This window comes from Vipera ursinii (genome assembly GCF_947247035.1).
Source record: "Vipera ursinii genome assembly, contig: scaffold_246, whole genome shotgun sequence".
In the NCBI taxonomy this organism is placed as follows: Eukaryota; Metazoa; Chordata; class Lepidosauria; order Squamata; family Viperidae; genus Vipera; species Vipera ursinii.
This window is the reverse complement of record NW_028148341.1, coordinates 1-17,443: the sequence shown is the minus strand read 5'-3', so window position 1 is coordinate 17,443 and position 17,443 is coordinate 1. Positions and strand designations below refer to the sequence as shown.

The 17,443-nt window shown below is 51.2% G+C and overlaps 1 protein-coding gene across 15 annotated transcripts; it reads left to right on the top strand.

The window, feature by feature from the left end:
- The first annotated feature begins 9,648 nt into the window (after nt 1–9,648).
- Nucleotides 9,649–16,561, top strand: LOC310650590 (uncharacterized protein). 15 transcript variants are annotated; one of them, XM_083380166.1, is made up of 3 exons: nt 9,666–13,589; nt 13,738–13,799; nt 13,858–16,561. In XM_083380166.1, the coding sequence occupies exon 3, from the start codon at nt 14,172–14,174 to the stop codon at nt 15,978–15,980; it is 1,809 nt and encodes a 602-aa protein (XP_083236292.1). In that variant the 5' UTR covers nt 9,666–13,589; nt 13,738–13,799; nt 13,858–14,171; the 3' UTR covers nt 15,981–16,561. The 15 variants fall into 15 exon arrangements, with proteins under 15 accessions (XP_083236298.1, XP_083236294.1, XP_083236292.1 ...); XM_083380176.1 differs by having other exon boundaries at nt 9,667–13,150; nt 13,239–13,297; nt 13,357–16,561; XM_083380172.1 differs by having other exon boundaries at nt 9,649–11,896; nt 12,523–16,561.
- Nucleotides 16,562–17,443: the final 882 nt, after the last annotated feature.

The window sequence follows — 17,443 nt, the reverse complement described above, 5'->3', positions numbered from 1 at the left end:
CTCCCTCTAGCTCAGGAACCTCTTGAGGGACCTCTTGAGGCTGTAGATCTCCTCCCTCTAGTTCAGGAACCTCTTGAGGAACTTCTTGAGGCTGTAGACCACCTTCCTCTATCTAAGGAACGTCTTGAGGGACCTCTTAAGGCTGTAGACCACCTCCCTCTATCTAAGGAACGCCTTGAGGGACCTCTTGAGGCTGTAGACCACCTTCCTGCTCAGTTGGAGTCTTGCTGACATGGCTCTTGACTGCTAGGAACGTACATTGGACTCGGCTGTCCTCCTGTCCTTCCGGGAAGATGTTTCCAGCAGCAAACCCAACGTAGATTCTGGGGAACATCTCAGACCATGGCAGGAGAGACTTGAATTAATGGTGGCGAATCAAAGAGTTGAAGGCCCTTTCATGGTCCAGACGTGGGTTTCCTCTTCAACCCGACCATTTTTGGAGCCCAGAGGTCCATAACGTCCCATGTCCATGAGTCACCACCTCTGCTGGCCCTTCTCCATTCATCTGGAGATGTTCGAGGTGGGCCACCTGACCTGGTTTTTTGTCCCTCAGCTTCTCTTTCTTAAACACCCTGGGGACTTCAAGTCACGTTCAACGTGGTACGGTTGGGACGTCTCGAGTTGGGTCACGAAGCAAGGCGCACGTTTGTGTGTGTGTCTCTTGTGTGTGTGTTTGTGTTTGTGTAGACCGTTCAACAACACGCCTTTGCATGGAAGGAACTCCGGGGAACTCACGTTGCATCTTGTTGGACGTTTGTCGCAACTCATTAAGTTGTCGCCTTTGCGGGAGGGTGGTTTGGTGTGTTTCCTGCACGGAATTGTCCCTCGGGGGTGTGCGTTTGTGGGTGTTGTGTGTCCAAAGTGAAAGAAGTAGCATCATAACCGCATGGGTCTGTTTGCTTGCACACTTTTCTACCGGAAAGTCCTCGACTTACGACCACAGCAGCCGCCCCCCCCCCACAAAAAAAATTTGGTCACTAAGCGAGACACAGGTGAAGTGAGTTTTGCCCCACTTGACAACCTCTCTAGCCACCTTGGCTAAAGCGGATCTCTCCCGTCGTTAAGTTCGTCACGCGGTCCTTAAGTGAATCCGGCTCTCCCCCGTTGACTCGCAAAAGGGGGAACGCGGCGACCGTCGCAAATGCGAGTCAGTTGCCAAGCTTTCCGAACGGCGGTCCCGTGACCGCGGGCCTGCTGCAGCGGTGGCAAGCGTGGGAACAACGGTGAATTGAGTCGCTCCCTTCGGTCCCATTGTCACTTTGAACGGTCACTAAATGAAGCGTCTGTCGTAAGTGGAGGACCATCTGTATTTGAGCAAATTCACTGTGGGGCGGGGGCTATACTGGTCCTTAGCTTCCAGTTTTGAACTGGGGAGAGAGGTCACAATAACGCACAACGTCTCATGTCGGTAACACAATCCGGAATTGGTCACAAACTTGGGACAGTGAGAGATGGCTGTGGACTTCCACTCCCAGAATTCCCTGCTGACTGAGGGATTCTGGGAGTTGAAGTCCAGACTTCTTAAAGCAGGATGGCTGGGGAATACTGGGAGTGGAAGTCCATATATATATATTTTTAAAGCATGTTGGCTAAGGAATTCTGGGAATTGAAGTCCGTGTATTTTTAAAACATTGTGGCTAGGGGATTCTGGGAGTTGAAGTCCACCCCTCTTAAAACATGCTGGCTGGGGAATTCTGGGAATTGAAGTCCATGTATTTTTAAAACATGCTGGCTGGGGGATTCTGGTATTTGAAGTCCACCCCTCTTAAAACATGCTGGCTGGGGGATTCTGGGAGTTGACCATGAAGGAATTCTGGGAATTTAAGTCCATATATTTTTAAAACATTGTGGCTGGGGGATTCTGGGAGTTGACCATGAAGGAATTCTGGGAATTTAAGTCCATATATTTTTAAAACATGCTGGCTGGGGGATTCTGGGAGTTGACCATGTAGCTTAAAGCATGCTGACTGGGGGATTCTGGGAATTGAAGTCCACCCTTCTTAATGCATGCCGGCTGGGGGATTCTGGGAGTCGAAGTTCACCCCTTTTAAAGGATGATGGCTGAGGAATTGTGGGAGTTGAAGTCCATGTAACTTAAGGCATGCTCTGTGGGGGATTCTGGGAGTTGAAGTCCATATATTTTTTAAAGCATGTTGGCTAAGGAATTCTGGGAATTGAAGTCCATATATTTTAAAACATTGGCTAGGGGATTCTGGGAGTTGAAGTCCACCCCTTTTAAAGGATGATGGCTGAGGAATTGTGGGAGTTGAAGTCCATGTAACTTAAGGCATGTTGTGTGGGGGATTCTGGGAGTTGAAGTCCATATAGCTTAAATCCGGCTGCCTGGAGGATTCTGGGAGTTGAAGTCCAGGCCTCTTAAAGAATGCTGGCTGGGGAATTCTGGGAGTTGTAGTCCATCCCTCTTAAAGCATCCTGGCTGGGGGATTCTGGGAGTTGAAGACCATGGATATTAAAGGAAGCGATCCGGAGGATTTGGGGAGTCGTCCTCCCCTCTTAAAGCAGGCCGGCTGGGGGATTCTGGGAGTGGAAGTCCACTCCTCTTAAAGCAGGCCGGCTGGGGGATTCTGGGACGAAGTCCAGGTCAAATTGTCCCAAGGGTGAGAAACGGATGGCGAGCGATAGCGAGACGATAGCGAGGTACCGATCCGAGCTTCTCTACATGCTGTCCTGAGGGATTCTGGGAGTTGTCGTGCGTGAACCACGTCTGAACCACTGAAGACGTGCGGATGGATTCCGGGGGATTCTGGGAGTTGAAGTCCATTCGTCTTCAAGCTTCCAACCTTGAGGAACACTCCTATAGTTTTCAAGGCCCTGAGGCAGACCGCCCTGCCTCGATTGCTTGGAAGCGGTATGGACCCCTGGAAAAGTGATGGAGGGATCCCGGGGGATTCTGGGAGTTGGAGTCCACCCAGGTGGAAGGTTGCAAATTCCTCAAAGGATCTTCTGCAAACCGGGAAAGGAGGTCTTCTCCAACCTCAAGCCGTGAGACCATCGCCTTCCTCCAAGTAGTAAGAGCGGATTTCTCCTCTCCCAAGCTCGGGTGTGGTTGTGTAGCCACAGACCCACAAGGCAGCCTTTAGCAACTCCCCGGTTGACGTGGACAACCTTCTCCCAAGGTGTGTGTGGTTGTCTTGGAAACCGGTTCAGAGAGGACCTTGCTGGCAAACGTTCCTCGGCTGCTGTGTGTGTGTGTGTGTGTGTGTGTGTGTGTGTGTGTGTGTGTTTGTGCGTTGTTGCACCAAACCCGTGTGAGCTGGAAGCGTGGCACCAAAATAGAAGCTTCCAGGCTGCCGTGGGTGGGAACCGACAACCGGCGACGCAAAGCGGCCGGTGCGTTGGAAGCCGCCGTCGGTTCTCGGGTGGGATTGAGGTCCATCTGCGTCAGCTCTGTCTCCCACAAAGCCCATTATCCTCAGCCGGGAGGCCCACGCAAGACTGGCTTCACAGCCGGGCCCAAAATCCGAAGACCGCCTAGGTTCTCCAGAACCCTCGGCCCTTTTTATGACTGGCGGACTTCAACTCCCAGAATTCCTGAGCCAGCCACGCTGAGGGGAACGAGAGAGGTTTCCAAGCTGAGCCAGGCCGGCTCAGGAATTCTGGGAGTTGAAGTCCACGAGTCATAAAAGAGCCAAGTTGGCCTACCCCTGGCCTAGGCCACTTTATGACTTGTGGACTTCAACTCCCAGAATTCCTGAGCCGGCCACGCTGAGGGGAACAAGAGAGGTTTCCAAGCTGAGCCAGGCCGGCTCAGGAATTCTGGGAGTTGAAGTCCACGAGTCAAGAAGGGGCCAAAGTTTCCCTCATGCTGGCTCAGGAATTCTGGGAGGTGAAGTCCACGAGTCATAAAAGAGCCAAGTTGGCCTACCCCTGACCTAGGCCACTTTATGACTTGTGGACTTCAACTCCCAGAATTCCTGAGCCGGCCACGCTGAGGGGAACGGGAGAGGTTTCCAAGCTGAGCCAGGCCGGCTCAGGAATTCTGGGAGTTGAAGTCTACGAGTCGTAAAAACAGCCAAGGTTGCCTACCCCTGGGGTCAAGGAATCAGGTTAGAAATTGGGAGAGGGTGAGTTCTAGTTTTTTTTCGGCTGGCTTGGGGCCAGTCGCCTGGACGCCAGGAGTTCTAGTCCTGGGGTTTTGCATGAAAGGTGGCTGGGTGACTTTGGGCCAGTCAACAGGCGACGGTGAGTTCTAGTCCCGCCTGAGGCAGGAAAGCCGGCTGGGTGGCTTTGGGCCAGTCACCAGGAGACGGTGAATTCTAGTCCCACCTTAGGCACAAATGTAGGCTAGGTGACTTTGGGCCAATCACCAGGAGACGGTGAATTCTAGTCCCACCTTAGGCACTAAAGTAGCCTAGGTGACTTTGGGCCAATCACAAGGAGATGGTGAGTTCTAGTCCCGCCTGAGGCAGGAATACCGGCTGGGTGGCTTTGGGCCAATCACCAGGAGACGGTGAATTCTAGTGTTACCTTAGGTATGAAACCTGGCTGGCTGACTTTGGGCCCAATCACCAGGCGATGGTAAGTTCTAGTCCCGCCGTAGACATGAAAGCTGGCTGGCTGACTTTGGGCCAATCGCCAGGCGACGGTGAATTCTAGTCCCACCTTAGGCACGAACGTAGGCTAGGTGACTTTGGGCCAATCACCAGGAGGCGGTGAGTTCTAGTCCTGCCTGAGGCAGGAATGCCGGCTGGGTGGCTTTGGGCCAATCACCAGGAGACGGTGAATTCTAGTCCCACCTTAGGCACAAATGTAGGCTAGGTGACTTTGGGCCAATCACCAGGAGACGGTGAATTCTAGTCCCACCTTAGGCACTAAAGTAGCCTAGGTGACTTTGGGCCAATCACAAGGAGATGGTGAGTTCTAGTCCCGCCTGAGGCAGGAATACCGGCTGGGTGGCTTTGGGCCAATCACCAGGAGACGGTGAATTCTAGTGTTACCTTAGGTATGAAACCTGGCTGGCTGACTTTGGGCCCAATCACCAGGCGATGGTAAGTTCTAGTCCCGCCGTAGACATGAAAGCTGGCTGGCTGACTTTGGGCCAATCGCCAGGCGACGGTGAATTCTAGTCCCACCTTAGGCACGAACGTAGGCTAGGTGACTTTGGGCCAATCACCAGGAGGCGGTGAGTTCTAGTCCTGCCTGAGGCAGGAATGCCGGCTGGGTGGCTTTGGGCCAATCACCAGGAGACGGTGAATTCTAGTCCCACCTTAAGCACGAACGTAGGCTAGGTGACTTTGGGCCAATCACCAGGAGGCGGTGAGTTCTAGTCCCGCCTGAGGCAGGAAAGCCGGCTGGGTGACTTTGGGCCAATCGCCAGGAGACGGTGAGTTCTAGTCCCGCCTGAGGCAGGAAAGCCGGCTGAGTGACTCTAGGCCAATCGCCAGGAGACGGTGAGTTCGAGTCCCGCCTTAGGCAGGATTGCCAGCTGGGTGGCTTTGGGCCAATCACCAGGAGACGGTGAATTCTAGTTCTACCTTAGGCACGAACGTAGGCTAGGTGACTTTGGGCCAGTCACCAGGAGACGGTGAGTTCTAGTCCCGCCTTAGGCACGAACGTAGGCTAGGTGACTTTGGGCCAATCACCAGGAGACGGTGAATTCTAGTGTTACCTTAGGTATGAAACCTGGCTGGCTGACTTTGGGCCCATCGCCAGGCGACGGTGAGTTCTAGTCCCGCCTTAGGCACGAAAGCTGGCTGGCTGACCTTGGGCCAATCGCCAGGCGACGGGGAGTTCTAGTCCCGCCTTCGGCACAAAAGATGGCTGGGTGACTTGGGGCCAGTTCCTCCCTCTCTCTCAGCTCGTGCTACCTCGCAGGGCTGTTGTTTTTGGGGGGGGCGAAAAGAGGAGGAGCCAAAGACGGACTTCTTTATAAACAATACGAAGGTGGCGGCCTCCAATCCCACCGCGTAAATTCAGTGTTTGCCCTCTTTTCACTTCCTCCTCGGGTCCTCTGCTTGCGAGCAGTCCTCGGCTTACGGCCGTTCGCTTAGCGACCGTTCCAAGTCACCACAGCGCCGGGGGTGGGTGGTGGAAAAAAAGCGAGCCGGGGTCGTTTTTCCCCACTTCCACGGCCGGCGCGACATCCCCACGGTCTGCCGATCCAACGTCCGACGATACGCGACGGACTCACTTTTACGACGGGGGCTCGGCGTAGCGGCGAAGCCAGCTCCGCTTCGCGGCCGTGGGCCTCGGCTCAACTCACCACCCCCAAACCGATTCGCTTAACGACGGGCGAGGACTCTCGCTTTCGGAGCAAAGGGTGGGCAAGCTTGGGTGTGTGCGGGAGGGCGGGGGGAGGAAAGGAGGATTGTGGAGAAAGGAGCGCACAACTTAACAACTTCACACTTCCCTCTCTTTTTGCACCCGGCGCTTGCGCGCGCGCTACCTCTCCCGAGGATCCTTTCATTCCAGACGGGCGGGCGATGGGATAAAAATAACTCCTGGCAAATGAAGCGCCAGGCGTTGTGAGTGCGTTAGAAAGTGTGTTTGTGTGTGTTTGTGTGTGTGCGGTGCGCACAACCGCACTGCAAGGGCAGAGCGTTCTCCTCCTCGAAACAGCCAGCGCAGCGTTGTTGAGATGTGTTTTTCCGGCTTCCGAGGGAATTCAATGCAGGCACGTGGCGCCTAGTGGCGCCTGGCAGAGGACAAAGAGATGTGTGTGTGTTTGTGTGTTTGTGTGTGTGTGTGTGTGTGTGTGTGTGTTTGTGTGTTGATCTGGGGGGGGCGGGTTGGGAAAGGAAGGGGGGACCGCAGGAGAGAGGCGGCCGTGCGACCTCGAATCGCCAAATGCAGCTGGTCCTCGACTTACGACCGCTGCAGTCCTGTCGCTAAGCAAGGCGGTCGTTAAGTGAGTCGCGCCCTTTTTATTTTAAAATTTTGCCGTGAATTTTTCGGCAAATCCCTGCCGTCAGACGGCCGCTCAGCGAAGCCGGCTTCCCCCTTGTTCGCTAACGGGGTATGGCGTGATCCCGGGAGCCTTCGACCGTCATAAATACGAGACGGTTTCCGAGCACCCGAACGTGGATCGCGTGAGCCTGTGGGGGTGGGAAGGACGTGCCGTGACGGTCGTAAGGGTGAGGACTGGTCCTCACGTCGCTTTGGGTTCGGTGGCGTGGCAAGTTTGAAACGGTCGCTAAACAAGGCGTCGTAAGCCGGGGACTTGCCTGTCTTAGATGACGGGAAGGTCCCGAAGGGCGATCAAGGTGACCCCCCATCTGAGATTCTGCTGTATGGGCAAATAGCTGCCATTGGCCCGTTTTGGTTGTCTTATGACGGTCGTAAGTATGAGGACCGGCTGTGAATCTCATTCTTCAGGCTGTTGAAACTAGTCGAACGGTCCCTGAACGAAGAGTGGTAAGACGGGGGAGGCTCTGTACATTGGGGGAGATGATTTTGGAATAGGAAAAGATAAAGGTGGACTATTCATTACGGAGGTGGAGGGGACCTTGGAGGTCATCTAGTCCAACCCCCTGCTGAAACAGGAGACCCTTACAGAATCATAGAGTATCAGAGTTGAAAGGGCCCTTGGAGGTCATCTAGTCCAACCCTCAGCTCAGACAGGAGACGCTTATGGAATAACAGGGTTGGAAGGGACCTTGGAGGTCATCTAGTCCAACCCCCTGCTGAAACAGGAGACCCTTCCAGAATCATAGAGTATCAGAGTTGAAAGGGCCCTTGGAGGTCATCTAGTCCAACCCTCTGCTCAGGCAAGAGACACTTATAGAATAACAGAGTTGGAAGGAAGCTTTGAGGTCATCTAGCCCAACCCTTGCTCATTACATAATCATAGACCATCAGAGTTGGAAGGGACCTTGGAGGTCATCTAGCCCAACCCCCTGCTCAGACAGGAGACACTTAGAGTATGATAGAACATCAGTCGGAAGGAATTTTGGAGGTCATCTAGTCCAACCCCTGCTCATTACATAATCCTAGAGCATCAGAGTTGGAAGGGATCTTGGAGGTAATCTAGCCCTACCCCCTGCTCACGCAGCAGACCCTTACAGAAACATAAGAGTATCAGAGTTGGAAGGGACCTTGGAGGTCATCTAGTCCAAACCTCAGCTCAGGCAGGAGACGCTTATGGAATAACAGGGTTGGAAGGGACCTTGGAGGTCATCTAGTCCAACCCCCTGCTGAAACAGGAGGCCCTTACAGAATCATAGAGTATCAGAGTTGAAAGGGCCCTTGGAGGTCATCTAGCCCAACCCTCTGCTCAGGCAAGAGACACTTATAGAATATCAGGGTTGGAAGGAACCTTTGAGGTCATCTAGCCCAACCCCCTGCTCAGACAGGAGACACTTAGGGAATGATAGAATATCAGTCGGAAGGGATCTTGCAGGTCATCTAGCCCTACCCTCAGTTCAGGCAGGAGATGCTTATGGAATAACAGGGTTGGAAGGGACCTTGGAGGTCATCTAGTCCAACCCCCTGCTGAAACAGGAGACCCTTACAGAATCATAGAGTATCAGAGTTGAAAGGGCCCTTGGAGGTCATCTAGTCCAACCCTCTGCTCAGGCAAGAGACACTTATAGAATAACAGGGTTGGAAGGAAGCTTGGAGGTCATCTAGCCCAACCCACTGCTCAGACAGGAGACACTTACAGAATGATAGACTATCAGTCGGAAGGAATCTTGGAGGTCATCTAGCCCAACCCCTGCTCATTACATAATCATAGAGTATCAGAGTTGAAAGGGTCCTTGGAGGTCATCTAGTCTAACCCTCTGCTCAGGCAAGAGACACTTATAGAGGGTTGGAAGGAACCTTTGAGGTCATCTAGCCCAACCCCCTGCTCAGACAGGAGACACTTAGAGAATCATAGAGTATCAGAGTTGAAAGGGTCCTTGGAGGTCATCCAGTCCAACCCTCTGCTCAGGCAGGAGATGCTTATGGAATAACAGGGTTGGATGGGACCGTGGAGGTCATCTAGTCCAACCCCCTGCTGAAACAGGAGACCCTTACAGAATCATAGAGTATCAGAGTTGAAAGGGCCCTTGGAGGTCATCTAGTCCAACCCTCTGCTCAGGCAAGAGACACTTATAGAATAACAGGGTTGGAAGGAAGCTTGGAGGTCATCTAGCCCAACCCTTGCTCATTACGTAATCATAGAGCATCAGAGTTGGAAGGGATCCTGGAGGTCATCTAGCCCTACCCCCTGCTCACACAGCAGACCCTTTCAGAATCATAGAGTATCAGAGTTGGAAGGGACCTTGGAGGTCCCTCTGCTCAGGCAGGAGACGCTTATGGAATAACAGGGTTGGAAGGGACCTTGGAGGTCATCTAGTCCAACCCCCTGCTGAAACAGGAGACCCTTACAGAATCATAGAGTATCAGAGTTGAAAGGGCCCTTGGAGGTCATCTAGTCCAACCCTCTGCTCAGGCAGGAGACGCTTATGGAATAACAGGGTTGGAAGGAACCTTTGAGGTCATCTAGCCCAACCCCCTGCTCAGACAGGAGACACTTACAGAATGATAGAATATCAGTCGGAGGTCATCTAGCCCAACCCTTGCTCATTAAATAATGTTTTTATATATATATATATTTAATCCCATTTATATCTCGCCCTTCTCCGAAGACTCAGGGCGGCTTACAATCTAAGCACAATTCAATGTGCTTAGCAATAATCATACAGCATCAGAGTTGGAAGGGACCTGGGAGGTCATCTAGTCCAACCCCCTGCTGAAACAGGAGACCCTTACAGAATCATAGAGTATCAGAGTTGAAAGGGCCCTTGGAGGTCATCTAGTCCAACCCTCTGCTCAGGCAGGAGACGCTTATGGAATAACAGGGTTGGAAGGAACCTTTGAGGTCATCTAGCCCAACCCCCTGCTCAGACAGGAGACACTTACAGAATGATAGAATATCAGTCGGAGGTCATCTAGCCCAACCCTTGCTCATTAAATAATGTTTTTATATATATATATATTTAATCCCATTTATATCTCGCCCTTCTCCGAAGACTCAGGGCGGCTTACAATCTAAGCACAAATCAATGTGCTTAGCAATAATCATACAGCATCAGAGTTGAAAGGTCCCTTTGAGGTTATCTAGTCCAACCCTCTGCTCAGGCAAGAGACTCTTATAGAATAACAGGGTTGGAAGGAACCTTGGAGGTCATCTAGACCAACCCTTGCTCATTACATAATCATAGAGCATCAGAGTTGGAAGGGATCTTTGAGGTCATCTAGCCCTACCCCCTGCTCACACAGCAGACCCTTTCAGAATCATAGAGTATCAGAGTTGGAAGGGTCCTTGGAGGTCATCTAGTCCAACCCTCAGCTCAGGCAAGAGACACTTGTAGAATAGCAGGGTTTGAAGGCACCTTTGAGGTCGTCTAGTCCAACCCCCTGCTCAAAGAAGGAGACCCTTACAGAATCAGAGAAGAGCAGAGTTGGAAGAGACCTCAGAAGTCATCTAGTCCAAATCCGGCTTCCCCAATTGGCATTGCAGAATTTCCAATTGCTAACTGCGACAGTTGCTAAGTGAGTTTTGACCTGCTTTAGGACCGTTTTCCCACGGTCGTTAAGCGAATCGCAGTTGTGAAGTTGGCCCCTCGGTTGTGAAGTGCCCCGTGGACTTTGCTCCTCCGTAGGTCGCAGAACCCAGGGACTGCCGTAAATGTGAAGCAGGTTGCAGATCTCTGAATTTTAGTCGCCTGGTCTCGGGGATGCCGTAAAGGTCGTAAGTGTGAAAAACGCTCCGAAGTCTCTCATTTTTCCGTGCTTGCTGTCACTTTGAACAAGCCACTAAGTGAAGTGTTGTAAGTTGAGGACCTCATCTGCCTTGCAGCCTCCTCCGAAGGGTTAGTGGGCCTGCTAAAGCGCATCTCCCAGTTAGTCCTCGGCTGAACAACCAGAGTGCCCGACTCTAAGCAACTTTCATCGCCAAGCGAGGCCCGCCTCGTTTGACGACCTTCCCTTGGCCTGCTTCTCCAGCAAAGCCCTGCCGCCGTGCCGTCACAAAGCGAATCGCAGGGCCGTGAAGCCCATCTAGATTCCCTTCTTGACTTTTTCCGCCTCGACAACGAGCATCCCCTGTTCCCAGGGACACTGGAACTACGTTCCGGTTGCCGGACGGGTGGGACCGACCGTCGTTAAGTGCGAGGACTGGTCCTCTATCGCTGCTCCCGGGGCCGTTTTCACTCGGGACAGTCGCTAAGCGAACGGCCGTATGTCGAGGACCGCCTCCCTGGCTCTTTGAAGGTATTTTTGTGGGGTCCGTCCGGGATTTCCTTTCTCCCCCCCCGTACGGGCTGCGCAACCATTCAAGGGGAGAGAAACGCGGTCAGTCGTAGGGCACCATCTGTCTCTCGCACGCCCGTCGAAAAGGCGAGGGGGGGGGCTTGGGTTTGTGTCTGTGTTGTTGTTGTTGTTTGTGCCGTACGTCCCGCGGCATCTCGCAGCTGTCCCGGGGCGGAACAGAATCCCTTTTTCAACGGCGGCGGCGGCGTTCCCATTTGAACGGTCGGGCCTTCAGTCTTCCTCGGAAAAAGCTTTTGAGCGCTTATTCTGAATGGCGTCTTTTGTTCCAGGTTACGCAAACGCACACACACACACGCACACACAAAGGGAAGAAACGGGGGGGGCGTTGAGGCTCCTGGGGTGAAGAAGAAAGGAAGAGGAGAGGTCCTGGGAGAAAATTTAAAAAAAAAGAGATTTGACGTCCCTCGGGGTAAAGAAAAAAAGAAAAGAAGAGGCGTTGAGGTTCTGGGGGGGGAAAAAGAAAATCAGAATTGTGGTCCTTGGGGAAACGAAAAAAGAGATTTGAGGTCCTCGTTTAAGGAAAAAAGAAAATGAGAGGCGTTGAGGTCCTCGGGGGGAAAAGTAAGAGAGATTTGAGGTCCTCGCTTAAAGAAGAAAGAGGAACACAGGAGTTGAGGTCCTCGGGAAAAGAAAAAGGAGATTTGAGGTCCTCAAAGAAAAGAAAAAACACATTGGAGGTCCTCAAGAAAAGAAAAAAAGAGATTTGAGGTCCTCGGGAAAAGAAAAAACAGATTTGAGGTCCTCAAGAAAAGAAAAAAGAGATTTGATGTCCTCAAGAAGAGAAAAAAGAGAATTGAGGTCCTCAAGAAGAGAAAAAAGAGATTTGAGGTCCTCAAGAAAAGAAACAAGAGATTTGACTTCCTCAAGAAGAGAAAAACAGATTTGAGGTCGTCAGGAATAGAAAAAAGAGATTTGAGGTCCTCAAGAAAAGAAAAACAGATTCGAGGTCCTCAAGAATAGAAAAAGGAGATTTGAGGTCCTCAAGAAAAGAAAAACAGATTTGAGGTCCTCAGGAATAGGAAAAGGAGATTTGAGGTCCTCAAGAAAAGAAAAACAGATTTGAGGTCCTCAAGAAGAGAAAAAAGAGAATTGAGGCCCTCAGGAATAGAAAAAAGAGATTTGAGGTCCTCAAGAAAAGAAAAAGGAGATTTGAGGTCCTCAAGAAGAGAAAAAAAAGATTTGAGAATCTCAGGAATAGAAAAAAAGATTTGAGGTCCTCAAGAAAAGAAAAACAGATTTGAGGTCCTCAAGAAAAGAAAAACAGATTTGAGGTCCTCAAGAAGAGAAAAAAGAGAATTGAGGTCCTCAGGAATAGAAAAAAAAAGATTTGAGGTCCTCAGGAATAGAAAAAAGAGAATTGAGGTCCTCAGGAATAGAAAAAAAAGATTTGAGGTCCACAAGAATAGAAAAACAGATTTGAGGTCCTCAAGAAAAGAAAAAGGAGATTTGAGGTCCTTAAGAAGAGAATAAACAGATTTGAGGTCCTCAAGAAAAGAAAAAGGTGATTTGAGGTCCTCAAGAAGAGAAAAAAGAGATTTGAGGTCCTCAGGAATAGAAAAAAAGATTTGAGGTCCTCAACAAAAGAAAAAGAGATTTGAGGTCCTCAAGAAAAGAAAAAGGCGATTTGAGGTCCTCAAGAAGAGAAAAAAGAGATTTCAGGTCCTCAAGAAGAGAAAAAAAGAGATTTGAGGTCCTCAAGAATAGAAAAAACAGATTTGAGGTCCTCAAGAAAAGAAAAAGGACATTTGAGGTCCTCAAGAAGAGAAAAAAGAGATTTGAGGTCCTCAGGAATAGAAAAAAAAGATTTGAGGTCCTCAGGAATAGAAAAAAGAGATTTGAGGTCCTCAAGAACAGAAAAAGGAGATTTGAGGTCCTCAAGAAGAGAAAAAACAGATTTGAGGTCGTCAGGAATAGAAAAAAAGATTTGAGGTCCTCAAGAAAAGAAAAACAGATTTGAGATCCTCAAGAAAAGAAAAACAGATTTGAGGTCCTCAAGAAGAGAAAAAAGAGAATTGAGGTCCTCAGGAATAGAAAAAAAAGATTTGAGGTCCACAAGAATAGAAAAAAAGATTTGAGGTCCTCAAGAAAAGAAAAACAGATTTGAGGTCCTCAAGAAAAGAAAAACAGATTTGAGGTCCTCAAGAAGAGAAAAAAGAATTGAGGTCCTCAGGAATAGAAAAAAAAGATTTGAGGTCCTCAGGAATAGAAAAAAAAGATTTGAGGTCCACAAGAATAGAAAAAAAGATTTGAGGTCCTCAAGAAAAGAAAAACAGATTTGAGGTCCTCAAGAAAAGAAAAACAGATTTGAGGTCCTCAAGAAGAAAAAAAAGAATTGAGGTCCTCAGGAATAGAAAAAAAAGATTTGAGGTCCTCAGGAATAGAAAAAAGAGATTTGAGGTCCTCAAGAACAGAAAAAGGAGATTTGTGGTCCTCAAGAAGAGAAAAAACAGATTTGAGGTCCTCAAAAAGAGAAAAAAGAGAATTGAGGTCCTCAAGAAAAGAAACAAAAGAGATTTGAGGTCCTCAAGAAAAGAAAAACAGATTTGAGGTCCTCAAGAAGAGAAAATCAGATTTGAGGTCCTCAAGAAGAGAAAAAAGAGAATTGAGGTCCTCAAGAAAAGAAACAGAGGATTGAGATCCTTGGGTAAAGGGAAAAATAAAAGAACAGGAAAAGGTCCTCGGTTACAGAAAAACAAGAGATTTCAAGCTGAAACGCTGCCCTCCCCCCCCCCCCGTGCCGCCCCCCCCCCCGGTTTCAAAGACAACACAAAACCTGGGGCAAACCCTTCCCAAGACAACGCACCCATTGTGAATAGGGAGACCGACACCCTCCCCCATCCCCATCATGCTCGGTGAGCGTGCCCGTTTGAAACGAGAGCGACGACAACGGTATGAAGGATCGCTCCTCTGCGAGAGGCGACCGCAGGGGGGTGGGAAGGGTAGAGGCCCTGGCGTGTCGTCACCGCATCACGGTGTCCGGCTGGGTTGGCGTTCCACCTCGGAAGACGGGGCGAGGAGCGGCAGGCAGGCAGGCAGGGATGTCGCTTCCCAAACAGCCCCCGGCCCCCCTCGCCGAATACAGCCAGCTGTGCAAAACCCCCAAGCCCAACGACGGCTTTTCTTCGGATGCGTTCGCCCGGACGGGCACAGCGAAGGAATTTGGCGGGTCGGCTTTTGAGTGGCAGCGGACGGAAGGTAAGCTGAACGAAATCGGTCTCCCCCTGCGTCCGGACGGGCCGGGGAAAACCCCCGGTTTCACCGACGAGGACAAGCTGTGTTTTTTCGAAGGGAAGCTGGAGAAGGACCAGAGGGAAAACGAGGCGCCGTGTCAGCCAGCCTCGGGTCACCTTGAGAAGCGGATGCCGCCGCCGTCGTCGTCTGAAAAGAGCCGTTCTGGAGAGAGTCCTGGCATCCTCGGTTTAGCCGGTTGGCAGACCGAGCCGGCCGGCGGCCTGAAGGGGTCCCCGATGCCGGAACCTAAGAGAGGTATCACGGATCAGGAGAAGGCAGGTGGATCAAAGTCGGGAGAGGTGGACGGCAAAGGCGATCCAAAGGTCCCGGACGAATCCCCGAGTCGTCTGAAGGAGTCCGAGATCCGGACTTGGAACCCCACTTTCCCTCCGCTTTTGCCCGAAGCTGCCGGACTGAAGAACGGAGGAAGCCCGGTGGAGATTTTCAAGGATGGCTCTTGGCGAAGCGGTTTGGGGTCCGCGCCCAAGGTGGGACCGCCGATGACCACGGTCGAGCTGGCCCAGGACGATGGGAAAGGTGGCGGCAGCTCCTTCTCCGAGAGGGAAGAAGAGGCGAGGTTTCTGTCTGAGCTGGAGGAAAAGCTGGACGCGGCCGCCCCGGAGAGCGGCTTCCTCAACCGGGGGGGCGCCCAGCGTAAGGCCATGCGCCGTGCCATGTCGGAGTGCTCCCACTTGTCCGTCCCCCCCGCCTTCCACCTGGCGGACAAATATCCCGAGCCGGTCAGTGTCCCCGAACGCGAGTCCTCGCCGAGCATCCTTCCACCGACCGTCGCGCCGTCTCGCAAGCCGAGCGGGCCGATGAAAAGGTCGGCCACCGTTTCCGACGAGCAGGCCTCATCAGCCCGCCACCCGGGTGGGGATCGCACCGCCCCCCTTTGCCCCGTTCTCAACGAGCCTGTCCTCCCCGCGGAGGACCAGAAGGAGAACGAGCAGGACGAGGGCGGCGGCCCCTTCAAGAGAGAGCCGGGAATCCCCGGCTCGTTCCACCCCAAGCTGGAGCTGATCCCGGAGACGAGCGATGGGAAAAAAGGAGAGCGAGACGGGAGAGCAGCTAAAGAGAGCGAGGGCGTCCGACTTGGCGGGGCCATGCCCGCCGCCGAGGCCGGTAAACGTTCTCCGAGGCTGGGCCCAGAAGCTCCTTCAGGCGTCCTCGGCGTTCCGTCTGCCCGGCCGGGAGGAGAGAAACCCGAGGATAGTAAGTTACTCGCTGTTGTCGTCGTCTTTTTTCCCCACGGGAAGCCGTTTTGTCTCGAGAACCGGCAAGCAGACGGGAGGACGGCTCCGTCCGTTCGTCGCAGAAGACGCCGAACAATAGAAAGCAGGGGCTTCGGCCGACTGGGGAAGGGGAGGGGGGGCTGCCAAAAGCCCCCCCTCTCCCCAGGTTGCAAGTCACCCCTCTTTGTCCCCCCTTCACACACACACACACATACACACGCATCTCGGTCGTAAGACCGAGTTACGGGCTTGTTGCAGGATACAAACGAGGGACGGGGGACTTTAAAATCGGCATTGGCAAAGTTTGCATGCTGCAGCATGTGTGTGTGTGTGTGTGTGTGCGCGCAGCAAGGTGGTTGTGTCTTGCTGACTGCGGAGGGTTTTGTCTGTGTGTGTGTCTGTGTTTGTGTGTCTGTGTGTGTGTGGAGGCAGAGAACAGCTCTAATGAGGCCAGCACAGCCCCGCTCTTCTGCCTAACCGGGATGACAGCTGTCAACCGTGGCTAGGCTGAAAGGGGTGTCCCATCTTTTTTGCCTGCCCGTTGCCACGCCAGGCATTTGGGGGTCAAGTTCCTAGACCTCAAGACCAGCTGGGCTGACTTTGTGGAGAGGCAGAAATAGGCAGTGCAGAGACTCCAATCCAGAAGACCACCTTGATTTATTGATGGTTATTTTTTCTCCTTCTTCTTTTTCCAAAGCTGGTTTGTGCAGATCTGGGCTTGTTTTGTTTTGTTTTGTTTTTTTTGGGTGGCTTGTGAAAACTGACTTTTAGCTATCATTTGTGGTTTAGCGTTTCGGCTATTTTGTATGTGTGTGTGTGTGCGATCCCGGAACAGTTTTCAGGGTGGGGTGGGGGGGTAGAAAAGGGAGACGAAAATCCGGCTTTCATTCCCATCCTGGAGAATTGCGCTCCCCCGGTTTTGTTCGTGTGTGTGTGTGTTTGTGTGTGTGTTTGTGTGTGTTTGTGTGTGTGTTTGTGTGTGTGTGTGTGTGTGTGTGTGTGTGTGTAGGACCTGACCAGCTGGGAAGGAGACCTCTGAATGGTGGGAGGTGATGGGGAGAAAGTCACAACGTTGCGTTGAGAAAGTCAGGCCAGGAAGAAGACTCTTTCTTTCTTTCTTTCTTTCTTTCTTTCTTTCTTTCTTTCTTTCTTTCTTTCTTTCTTTCTTTTTTTCTTTCTCTTTCTTTCTCTTTCTTTCTTTCTTTCCCTCTTCCCTTTCCTCTTTTTTTCTTTCTTTCTTTTCCCCTTTTCTTTCTTTTCTTCCTTCCTTCCTTCCTTTCTTCTCTTTCTTTCTTTCTTTCTTTCTCTTTCTTTCTTTCTTTCTTTCTTTCTTTCTTTCTCTTTCTTTCTTTCTTTCTTTCCCTCTTCCCTTTCCTCTTTTTTTCTTTCTCTCTTTCTTTTCCCCTTTTCTTTCTTTTTTCCTTCCTTTCTCTCTTTCTTTCTTTCTTTCTTTCTTTCTTTCTTTCTTTGTTTTCCTCTTCCCTTTCCTCTTTTTCTTTCTCTCTTTCTTTTCCCCCTTTCTTTCTTTTCTTCCTTCCTTCCTTCCCTTCTTTTTTCTTTCTTTCTTTCTTTTCCCCCCTTTCTTTCTTTTCTTCCTTTCTCTCTTTCTTTCTTTCTTTCTTTCTTTGTTTTCGTCTTCCCTTTCCTCTTTTTTCTTTCTCTCTTTCTTTTCCCCCTTTCTTTCTTTTCTCCTTCCT